This window comes from Dromiciops gliroides, chromosome 1, assembly GCF_019393635.1.
Source record: "Dromiciops gliroides isolate mDroGli1 chromosome 1, mDroGli1.pri, whole genome shotgun sequence".
NCBI lineage: Eukaryota > Metazoa > Chordata > Mammalia > Microbiotheria > Microbiotheriidae > Dromiciops > Dromiciops gliroides.
The window spans coordinates 43,082,519-43,094,603 of NC_057861.1; the positions used below are offsets into that span (position 1 = coordinate 43,082,519).

At 43.5% G+C, this 12,085-nt stretch overlaps 1 protein-coding gene across 4 annotated transcripts in view; it reads left to right on the forward strand.

Annotated features, from left to right (window-relative positions):
• LOC122736436 (E1A-binding protein p400-like) overlaps positions 1–12,085 on the forward strand; it is a 128,170-nt gene that overhangs the window by 69,551 nt on the left and 46,534 nt on the right. For 3 of the 4 annotated variants that reach the window (XM_043978654.1, XM_043978661.1, XM_043978668.1), the window contains exons 19-26: positions 1,656–1,830; positions 2,701–2,837; positions 3,356–3,542; positions 4,299–4,465; positions 5,722–5,864; positions 6,440–6,682; positions 7,765–7,929; positions 9,435–9,602. In XM_043978654.1, coding sequence (XP_043834589.1) covers positions 1,656–1,830; positions 2,701–2,837; positions 3,356–3,542; positions 4,299–4,465; positions 5,722–5,864; positions 6,440–6,682; positions 7,765–7,929; positions 9,435–9,602 — 1,385 coding nt within the window. The remainder of the gene's footprint in view (positions 1–1,655; positions 1,831–2,700; positions 2,838–3,355; positions 3,543–4,298; positions 4,466–5,721; positions 5,865–6,439; positions 6,683–7,764; positions 7,930–9,434; positions 9,603–12,085) is intronic. The other variant, XM_043978679.1, reaches the window with a different exon arrangement.

Sequence of the window (12,085 nt, forward strand, 5' to 3'; positions counted from 1 at the left end):
GCGCCACCTAGCTGCCCCCCATCCCATACAGTTTTAATGGTGCATAACACAAAGTAAATAGTCTCTATAAATAATACATATAAGGTAAATAATAAAACAGTATTTATCTATTTCCTCTCTTCTCTCAAATCCTCACACTTCTGAATACCTGTTTCTATTTAAAAGCAAACAGACGAAGAACTTTAGAAATAGTAACTATCTTCTATGCCCTTGCTTATTTAAGAGCATATGGAAGAAATGGTCTTAAAATTGAACCCAGTGGGATTTGTGTTGGAAAAGAAGCTAGATTTGAAAAACAAAATTAAAAAAATAATGAATTGCTAATCCTTAAAGAAACTTAGGGCTTTTTCAAAACTGCATTAAGTTTTGTAAAAGAATTACTAGTATGCTAGCTGGCACAATAGATCAGTTACATACGAGTGATTCGAAATCATTAGACTCATATAAGCTGAGTTAAATATTTCTAGGATGTATTTCACTAACTTGGAGGCAGAAGTTGGCCCAGAGCACATAGTTGGCTTCAACAAAGCTGAATTGAATAGGATGGAGAGGGTTTGAAAACTTGAACTCCTTTTTAAAAATCACTTATATAAAGGTCAAATCCTGTCACACATCATAGCAGATATTCAGATTCTTTGGTCGTACTGAAATTTGATTGTCTCAGTTATTGTCTGAAATAAATGAGCCATTGGCTGGAGAAATTTTTTTTTAATCAAATAAATATTTTCATTGTAATAGTATTTGCTGTTACAGGACTTAGCCTTTATTATAACTTATAACTTAATTGAAGAAGCAGATTTGAAAAAATGTTTGAAAGATGAAGGAGACTGTTCCATATATTAGGAGGTTATAAAAGGTATAGATATGACAGTGAATGAGATCAAAGGTGTCATTTAGGTGAGTGACAGGTTAGGCTAAATCTAAAGAAAATTTTTCAAAGTCATCTGAAAGGCCTACTGTTGGAACTATGCCTATAAGACGCTTTATATGGAGACTTCAAATATAATAAACTTTAGTCTAAAAGCATTGGGGCCAACAGGCCAAATGTAATGTTTTAGAAATGAAAAAATGTTGATGTTAAGTGAATTTGGATATAAAGTAAACAATTTTTATATATTATGCATTTGGGGTGAAAGTATGATTCTGAATGTTTAATAACTTCTTGCTGTGGTACTATGGAAGGTTAGTAATAGGAAAACCTTTCTGTTGTATAAACACTCTCTCAAGAAATAACTGAAAGAGCTAAGGCTAACATTTCTGAGAGATTTTTTTTCCTGAGAGTAATTAAATAGATTTGAAATGGCAGGCCTGATAAAGAATGTGATAAAATGCAAACAGAGCACTGGTCATTAGCTTTTTTTTTTTTTTAAATTTTTGTGGGGCAATGAGGATTAAGTGACTTGCCCAAGGTCACACAGCTCATACATGTCAAGTGCCTGAGGCCGGATTTGAACTCAGGTCTTCCTGAATCCAAGACCAGTGCTTTATCCACTGTACCACCTAGCTACCCCTATTAGCTTTTGTTAAAAAAGAAAACCAAACCAAAACCCATGAAATTTCTTTCTGCTGATATTTGTGACATTTGTTGGGATAGTAAAGATTTCTGAAGGATGACAATAAGCACTGATGAATTATTTTCTTCTTCCTTTTCACAGTCAGCATCGGTTGCTCCTGATTGATACCCCTTTACATAATACCTTGATGGAACTATGGACCATGGTGCACTTTCTGATTCCTGGCATTTCCAGACCATATTTGGATTTTCCAGTGAAAGTTACTAGTGAAGAGAACCAAGATTATTGTCACAAACTTGTCATAAGGTTGCACAGAGTATGTCAGATCGTTCCCCCCACTGTCAGTATTTATTGTAGTGAACCATAAACTACTAAAAAGAATCTACATGGCTCGATTCTGCCACCGAAGGCCCTTCCAGAGATCCTCCAGAGGGACTTTCCCAAGGGCCCCTCCACTGCCTGATTTTAAGAATGAGTGGCAGAGAAATTAAGGAAGGAATTTAAAAACAACAGCCCCTTTTAATCAATGCTATCTATCTCTTGCCAATGTATGGCTATTATTATTTTATTCTAAGGTTTGCAAAGTGTGGGCCACCATGGTATAGTAGATTGTAAAAACAGATACATGAGCTGAAGACACTTATCTAGAAAGAAGAAAATCAGAACTATAAGTGCATGGGAATCTGCCTTATTCTCTTCAGGAATGAGTCAGTGGAGGAGGTGAGATCTGAAGTGGACTTGAAAGAAAAGGAAGTACTTGAGTGATTCTCAAGGAGAATAGTTTTTCCAGGTTTAAGGAGCAGCAGGAATGGGAGATAATGAAGACGGTTCAAGAGAAGGTTTGTTTGGCTGGAGCCAAGTAAGGCGCTAGAGGAGGGAAGAAGGAAATGAGAGGTTATCTGGTGCTGAGAACTCCGGTGAAAGTGTTCAAGCCTACAATGAGTTGCCAAGGAGTCATCAGGGACAATAATGTGGTATTCAGTGCTACAGGTGGTATATTCAAAGTCACTCATTCTACATGAGTTGGAAATGTGGAAGCATGGGATGGTTTTACCTCTCTATTCAGGCTCATGTTGTGGCTTATGCAGACAGATCTGTTTACAGGAATCTTGTTTTCATTCTAGATAGCGCAGGTGTAATAGTATTAGTAAGGATTTCTCTAATAAAAGTGTGTGTATTTTCCTAGATGATACAACCATTCATTTTACGAAGATCAAAAAGAGATGTTGAAAAGCAGCTCAGTAAGAAATATGAGCACGTGTTAAAGTGCCGTCTTTCTAATCGCCAGAAGGCCTTGTACGATGATGTGATCCTCCAGCCAGGGTGAGGCCCAGCAAGGCACCATCTCTTCATTCTCTGCCCTTCCTTCCTGAACACCTCACAGAGGCCTGGCCCAGAGGCAGCTCCCTGTCTATCACTGACCACTGATGTTTGGGAGGATGGATGGAGGGGCTGCAGTTCTGCTGTGCAGGGTGAAGAGGGCCGGCCCACTATCATGTGTGGTCCTGTCTATGCTGCCCTCTGGGCCGACCCAAGCAGCCGGGAGCCTGCATTCTCTTTTTTTTTTTTTTTTTTGCTGCGGCAATGGGGATTAAGTGACTTGCCCAGGGTCACATAGCTAGTAAGTGTCAAGTGTCTTAGGCCAGATTTGAACTCAAGTACTCCTGAATCCAGGGCTGGTGCTTTATCTACTGTGCCACCTAGCTGCCCCTAGCCTGCATTCTTAATGTGTGGCATTGAGCAGGTGGGGGAAACGGTCTCTGAAAATAAGTTCTGCACATCCTTTCTGACCAGGTAATGGGACGATGGCTGATGGGGTTCTTGTCTTTCCATGTTCACAGAACCCAGGAAGCCCTTAAGAGTGGACAGTTTGTCAGTGTCCTGCATGTCCTGATGAAGCTGCAGAGGATCTGTAACCACCCTGACCTCATTGACCCCAGGCTCTCAGGTGCCTCGTATGTGCTGGAGGCCCTCGAGTTCAGGACGGCTGCTGCCATCGTGCAGGCACTGGAGCGCGGGCTCTGGAAGGTGAGCAGGATTTTTGCCCCTTGCCCACCCTGGGCGGGGCTGCTGCTTCCCCGATGAAGGACAGTCCCCACTTCATTGGAGACATGCACAAGCTTCTCTGGGGCAAAGATGTCCTCTTGCTTAGTCTGAAGGTCCCCACGGTTAAGCCGTAGGTCAGAGTAACCGTCTGTAGTTTTGGTGGGTTTTTGGACTGGCTTTTTTGTTCTCTCCTTTGACTAAATTGTTGGCCGGTGAATTCTGATCCCTGATGATGTGAATGTGTTAGTTGAACACTAGTCTATCATTTGACTGATGTGTATGTAAGGTGTGCTTTGAAGTGATCAGCCTGGTTTTATACAATCCCATTGGATCCTTACAACCCTGTACTCATTTTATAGATGTGAAAACTTGAGGGTCTGGCAGCTGAAATGACTTACCCTCCAGGGTCACACAGCCAGTAAGAGGCAGAGGTAGATTCAAACCCCAGGCTCTTGTGACTCCACTGCCGTGCTGCTTCTCAGCTGTATTTAAGTCTGCTAGAATTAATTGGATAGAAATGTTCTTGGCCTGAATCAGCTCCCTGAATGATGTCCGTCACACTCTAGAAGTATTTTGATGCCGTGTTCCCTCCAGAGGAAGAGGCCTGCAGCTATGGCTACCCCTTTGAAAGTCACCCTCTAAGTCCTTGGTTGACTTCTGGGCTTTTGTATGATATTTGGATCAGATTCCATTGTTCAACATCTTGAAAACAAGGTCTTTGCTTTTGTTTTAACCCAGGACACTGACATGTCTATATTTGATCTGATTGGGGTAGAAAATAAAATGACACATTATGAAGCCCAGGTGCTGCCCAAGCAAAAGATAAGCAGAAAGTTGATGGAGGAGATCTACACCTCACCTCTGCCCCAGTCAAGGCCCCGGCCTGTCAAGATTAAGCCCAACAGGTAGGTACAACTGCAAGGGGAATAGCTCCCTGCAGCTCACTAGCTCTTGACCTCTTGGGTTTTAAATGTGAGAAGAGAGGGTGCAAACTTCAGGGACAGAGCCACTTTTAGGCTATGGAGAGATATGAAGAGTCTGGTGGACCTGGGTTCACGTCTTGCTTTTGGCATACTTTGACTGGAAAAGTCTCACTTTACCTTTCAGTGAAGTGCTGATATGCCTTGGGTAGGGAGCATTTCTTCCCTGGGAATTTCCTATGCCAATAAAATCATAGATCCTGGCCCCGCAAAGTGATGACTACATGATCATATTCTTTCTGCCTTGCTATGTTGGGTCTGGGTCCTTCATCTTAACTTAAATGAGGACAGAGAAGGGTTAGAGTTTTCATGGATAGGAAAGCCACATCAAGCCCACTGCAGGGGCTCTGACCACATCGGTTTTGGATATATACATTTTCCAAGCATAGACTACTCTAATAGGGTTAGCCACCAGTGTTGGTAGCACATAGTGGGGCAGGGTATTTACTCACATGACTCTGAATGTTGCCAAAACACTTCTTGGCCCCTGTCTCCACTCATCCTCTGCTGGTCCAGACTTTGCAGCAATTTTGACTTGCACCATGGATTAGGGAGAAAGAAGGACCCTTTGATTTGGGCCCTGTTCCCAGACTGTCATAAACTCTTTGTCTTCCTTTTGGTTTCTGCTCTTCCATCCACCCCTTCCACTTGTAATATACTCTGATAAGCATATTCTTGTTTCCACATCATCCCCAAGTGATGGTTAATGCAGCTGGAGAGATAGGGCTGGAGCCCCATTGTGGCTACTACATTTAATGCTACTTTTCTGTTCCCTTTGAAAATGTACTGAGAAGTTGTTGCTAAGCTCTAAGTAAAAATCACACACAAGAGATATACAAAATAGGGTCTTTATCTCATGTGGGTTTGACCTGGATGAGATGTCATGGAAAATAACCCTGTACATCCTTAATGTGAGAAAGAATTGTGCTTTTAAAAGAGATCACCCATTCTCACCTATAGTTGGAATATTTTTGTTGTTTTGTTTTTGTGGGGCAATGAGGGTTACGTGACTTGCCCAGGGTCACACAGCTAGTAAGTGTCGAGTGTCTGAGGCCAGATTTGAACTCAGGTCCTCCTGAATCCAGGGCAGGTGCTTTATCCACTGCACCACCTAGCTGCCCCCAGTTGGAATATTTTTAATGCTGTCTAATTGGCTGCTTTCTGCTCATTCTTCTTTTCAGGTTGTTCCAACCTGTGCAGTATGGACAGAAGCCAGAGGGCAAGACAGTTGTTTTCCCAAGCCCTCAAATACAGCGCACTGTTGCGGTAGCCACAGGAACCCAGTCAGGGCAAGTACGGGGACGATCCCCCTGCACAGATCAAGGTAAGCAGAGGATCTATTATCCTAGAAGGTGTGAAAATCTGTCAGTGATGGGTCTTAAACTGTCCTGCCTGGCCCATGTGACACATAGCACAGTAGCATGCTCAGATTAGCCTTTGGGAACTCTAAGCAGTACAATAGAGACTGGGCAATGGCCCATTTTTGTTTCAACACTGACTGTGACTATGTAGACTTCCACTTCTGACATACTAGTGCTTTGGTTTGCTTTGGTTTGGAGCATTTTGGGGGGGCGGGGCAATGAGGGTAAAGTGACTTGTCCAGGGTCACACAGCTGGTAAGTATCAAGTGTCTGAGGCTGGATTTGAACTCAGTTCCTTCTGAATCCAGGGCTGGCGCTTTATCCACTGCACCACCCAGCTGCCTACAAGTGCTTTGGTTTGCATAACTAATATTTAGAAGGCATTTAGATTGTGCTTTTGTAAAAAGGAGTTAGTCCCAAGATGGATATTCTATAAGAAGGTATATTAATATCATCTTGAAGGGTTTCTTTGAAATTCAAGTTGTTTAAAGTTATAGTTCTCTAACAGCTTTGCACAAACAAACCTTATTGATTACAGCGGCCGCAGCACAGTTTCAGACATCTCAGGCTCCTACCAGTGCTCCAAGACACCAGCCAGCAGCGACCTTCACCACAGCAACTAGCACAGCCAATCCTGTGAAACAGCGGGGTCAGAACTCAGCCCAGGCCTCCCAGCTAGGCCAGACCCAGCCCCAGCCCCAGGCCCCCTCGCACACCATCCAACAGAGTGTGCTTCCTCAGAGGCTGGTACTGACCTCTCAGGCCCAGGCACGGTTGCCTAGTAAGTGGCCTCCATTTTCCAGGTTTCTCTCATTGATTTCTTGCAATGAGGTTAAGCTATCAAACACCTTACAGGGTGGTCAGTCATTTGTTTCCCACTTTTGGATCAGCCCAGCTCACTTCATTGCTTTTGTCAAGAAGTATCGCAGTTTAGACAGGAAATGATAGGATTTCAGGCAAAATATGTTAGTGGTGACAGCTTAATTTTCTACTTCTTCATGGTCCTCTTCTGGGAGGATTTCCTTCAGATCAAATACTTTAGTGTTTTTCTGGTTATTCTATGTTAAAAACTGATTTGTGTTGGAATAGTCTTTTTATCTAAGATGCACCCATTGCAAGTGTTGGGGAAAGAAAGAAAGAAAGAAAGAAAGAAAGAAAGAAAGAAAGAAAGAAAGAAAGAAAGAAAGGAAGGAAGGAAGGAAGGAAGGAAGGAAGGAAGGAAGGAAGGAAGGAAGAGAGGGGGAGAGAGAGGCTCTGTGGGAAGGTTGTGAGGCCCTGGTTCCTTTTGTGGGTGTTGACTCCACAGCCATGAGTATGCTGTAATTATGCCACTGAGGAAGTGCACCAACACTTAATAGTGTTAGTGCCATCTGCAGTGGGCATTATGGATTGGATGCTAAGGGTTTTAAACTTTCCTGTAGCTCAGTTTCATCAGATATGTCCTACACCAGCTCAATACAGTCTTGTCTCACTTGTCCTGTTATGACATCACAGCTAATTTGCTTTGGTGGAAAATGTTGAGATTTAGCTGCTTATTATGTTTTTGGTTTTTCTGTTTACCTTTACTGGTGAAATGGCATGTAATTCATTTTAGTTTCTGTTTTATCACAACATATTACATGAGTGCTTAGGTTGATTTAATAATATATGTCACATGAGATACTAAAATATTTGCTTTCATAGAAGCTTACTGTTTCCCCCCTGAACTTAAGACTGACAAAGTAATTCCTACTGAACATCTGTTTGACCATTTAGATGTCCCCATATTAATCATGCAGGGGTGGGGCTTTTGCCCTGTTTACCGACCTGCCTGAAAATCATTGGAGCCAGGGATGGGGCTTACTCTGTTTTCTTCTTTTTCAGCTGGGGAGGTGATGAAAGGTGCTCAGAGGGCTCCTCTAACAGCAACTCAAGGCAGGATAGCTCAGCCGGAGACCCCTGTGACCCTGCAGTTTCAGGGAAACAAGTTTACCCTGTCACATAGTCAGCTCTGCCAGCTCACTGCTGGCCAGCCTCTGCAGCTTCAAGGTACTGTCACCTTTGAGTGACTGACTTACCCATCGCCAGGGGGGAGTGTTGTCTGTCAGAGAGAGGACCACAGTTCTCCAGATGAGCTCCTCTGGGGCTGTTCTTCACAGGACATTCCTCATGGCTTGTTTGGGGGCATTCTTTTTGTTGCCTCATAGAAAGCAGGTAATGCAAACATGCCTTTTTGGACAGATAACTGCCCTTCATTGGTCATTATGAGGGGTGTTAGCTAGAGCTTCCCCAAAAGCACGTGGTCAGGGTGCTGAGGAGTGAGCATTGCATGTATTCTGATGTAGGATGAGAAATATTCAGGTGGGGTAGCAGTGCTCAGGTTCCAGAGAATGTCCTCTGAGGAGCACGCAGCCATAAAAGTTTGAGGGGGAAGGGGCCTTAGAGAAGATCTAAGTCAGCACCATCATGTTACAAACCAAGAGGCTTAGGGATGTGAGTGACTCGCTACGGCTGGTCCTAGTAAGTGATGGAGCCTGCTTCTGACCTCTTGAACTCAGACTTCAGGCCCAGTGGTCCTCTCCTACATCTCTCCCCTTTCCCCACATCCTGATAAATGGCCCTGCCCAGAGCTATGTGTCATTTGTCTAGATGCTGGAGGAGTTTTGTGGGTTGTCTTTTGTCTTCTGTGTAAACAGGTAATAGTTAGACAGGACCTGTGCATGGTGTTTCTTTTGTCTGTCTCTGTGGTACTTACTATAACAATAACCGTAATAGCCAGCATTTATATAGCTCATTAAATATAGGTTTACAAAGTACTTTATGCATGTTAACACACGGACACTTCACAATGCTGACAGACTGAGAATCTCACTGGGACCCCTAGCACCACCTCTGTCAGAGCTCTGCCCCTGAACCCTCTGTACTGGCTCACTTTCCCCTACAGAGTCTGTGTTTTGTGCTGTTCTGCACCAAAGATGAACAAGCAAAGCTGCTTCCAAAGCTGCTCAAGAGCTGGACGCTTCCTCCTGGTGCAGTATTGCCGTCAAAGTGGGGTGTCATCTTTGGTGACAGAGGCAGGACAAACTAGACTTGAAAAGTGGGCTTTAGGGACCAGCCTCTTTTCTAAAATGCAAATAATTTAGCATTTTAAACTTTTCCCCCAATTTTGAATTTTTCAGTGCTATCAAATAATTAATTGCCAACTTAGGTAACAACGTGAAAGTTAACAAGGATATAGAACCAAAATTCGGCCCATGTATGTTGAAGGGAAAATAACAGAGCAGAATGAAGCTCCTTGGGTTGAATACCAAGACGTGTCCTCCTTCCACTTTCCTACCAGTGCATCGTTGTATTTGGTAGATGGTTGATCAAATGAATTGATCTAAAAAACTTAAAGGTATTAGGGTGACTTATATCATGACTATGTTCGTTTTAGGTCAGACATTCTTCAAAGGGCTCTGCTGTCTTTGTTAAAGTCATCTGAAGTAATTTGGCTACAGTGTTACACTTGGACGTTTTTTCATAGGACTCTCCATGAAACTGCTTTCTTGCAGGAAATGTTCTTCAGATTGTTTCCGCTCCAGGACAGCAGTATGTTCGTCCCCAAGCATCTCTTGTTATGCAGACCACGTCTCCAGCTGGGACAGGGCGGAATGCTCTTGGCACACCAGGCAACCAGCATCAAGGAAATATGCTGGCTTCTGTGGCAGTCCCTCACCCAGGTCAGTCACTTTCTTACCAGGCACAGGCTGCTTCAGTCTAAGCTTTAGTTCCACATTCTCTGGCAAAATGAATCCATTTATTGGGTGAACATTGTGTGCAATAAAACTTTCCTGTGTTTCAACCCATAAAGTTATTCTAGGCTCCAGAATGACACCAAGAGCTTGTCAATAGTCAAAGCATCCTTGTGAGAACATGAGAGGTCAGATTCTGTCTCAGGAAGCAGGAGAAGGGACGGGATACCCATCTGTTAATTCATTCAACAAACCTTACTAAGTTTTACGTAGCACTAAGATTTAATGTGTGCAAGTCAATGAGTTAGATCCTCTGCAGAATACAAGGAAAAATAAAACGTGGGTCTTACACTTAAGGTGCTTCTCATAATCCCATGAGATTCTGTGAAATGACCCACAAGTCAGTGGTGTGACATCAGCAGTTGATTCCAGGGGTACTGACTCCCATTTCCTCACCAACCATGTCATCTTGGTGAAATCGCCCCATTGTAATTATACATAGAGTTACATATAAGGTCTTACACAGGTTTTAAAAAGGCAACTTCATACGTTGAAGGTGAGATAGAAGAGATCCAGAACAAGCTCACTGACGAGTCATCAGTGAACCCTGACAGTCAGAAAAGCCAGTGCAGTCCTTGGCTGCATCCAGAGAGAATGGGGAGGTGATAATCCCTCAGATACTGATAACCCTAACCTGAATTCTGAGAATCCTACAGATGTTGATAAACTGGTGACCCAAATCCTCTGCCTGGCAATCAGAGCCCCTCATAACTTTGCCCCCTCCTACCTTTCCAGTCGTCGTCATCTCCTTCTTCTCCTTCTTCTTCTCCTTCTCCTTCTCCTTCTCCTTCTCCTTCTCCTTCTCCTTCTTCTTCTCCTTCTCCTTCTTCTTCTTCTTCTTCTTCTTCTTCTTCTTCTTCTTCTTCTTCTTCTTCTTCTTCTTCTTCTTCTTCTTCTTCTCCTTCTCCTTCTCCTTCTCCTTCTCCTTCTCCTTCTCCTTCTCCTTCTCCTTCTCCTTCTCCTTCTCCTTCTCCTTCTCCTTCTTCTCCTTCTCCTTCTTCTCCTTCTCCTTCTCCTTCTTCTCCTTCTCCTTCTTCTTCTTCTCCTTCTCCTTCTTCTCCTTCTCCTTCTCCTCCTTCTCCTTCTTCTCCTTCTCCTTCTTCTCCTTCTTCTCCTTCTCCTTCTCCTTCTTCTCCTTCTTCTTCTTCTCCTTCTCCTCCTCCTCCTCCTCCTTCTCCTTCTCCTTCTTCTCCTTCTCCTTCTTCTTCTTCTTCTTCTTCTTCTTCTTCTTCTTCTTCTTCTTCTTCTTCTCCTCCTTCTCCTTCTTCTCCTTCTCCTTCTCCTTTTCCTCCTTCTCCTTCTCCTTCTTCTTCTTCTTCTTCTTCTTCTTCTTCTTCTTCTTCTTCTCCTTCTCCTTCTTCTTCTCCTTCTTCTTCTTCTTCTTCTTCTTCTTCTCCTTCTCCTTCTCCTTCTCCTTCTCCTTCTTCTCCTTCTCCTTCTTCTTCTTCTTCTTCTTCTTCTTCTTCTTCTTCTTCTTCTTCTTCTTCTTCTTCTTCTTCTTCTTCTTCTTCTTCTTCTTCTCCTTCTTCTTCTCCTTCTCCTTCTCCTACTCCTCCTTCTCCTTCTCCTTCTTCTTCTTCTTCTTCTTCTTCTTCTTCTTCTTCTCCTCTTTCTCCTTCTCCTTCTCCTTCTCCTTCTCCTTCTCCTTCTCCTTCTCCTTCCTCTTCCTCTTCCTCTTCCTCTTCCTCTTCCTCTTCCTCTTTTTTTGCTGGGCAGTAAGGGTTAAGTGATTTGCCCAGGGTCACACAACTAGTAAGTGTCAAGTGTCTGAGTCCGGATTTGAACTCGGGTCCTCCTGACTTCAGGACAGGTGCTTTATCTACTGTGCCATGTACCTGCCCCCACCTCCCCTTTCCAGTCTTCTTAAGTCTTACTCCTGAGCCTGTTCTTTTTGACCCAGTGACACTGGCCTCCAACAGTTACATGGACAACACACTCCATCTCTTGGCTCTGGGCATTTTTCCCAGCTGTTTCCCATGACTGGGATGCTCTCCCTCCTCATCTCTGCCTTCTGGCAGATCCCATCTTTTACAGGAAGCCTTTCCCAGCCCTTCTTAATTCTAGTACCTTCTCCCTCTTAACTATTTCTGTTTTATCTTGAATATAGCTTGTTTACATGTTGCCTCCCCAGCTAGATTGTGAGTTCCTCAAGGGCCGGGATTGTCTTTTTTTTTTTTTTTTTTTGTGGGGCAGTGAGGGTTAAGTGACTTGCCCAGGGTCACACAACTAGTAAGTGTCAAATGTCTGAGGCCAGATTTGAACTCAGGTCCTCCTGAATCCAGGGCTGGTGCTTTATCCACTGTGCCACCTAGCTGCCCCAGGGATTGTCTTTTGCTTCTTTTTGTGTCCCTGGTGCTTAAGACAGTGTTTCTCACATATTAGGTGCTTAATAAATGTTTATTGAAGGGTTG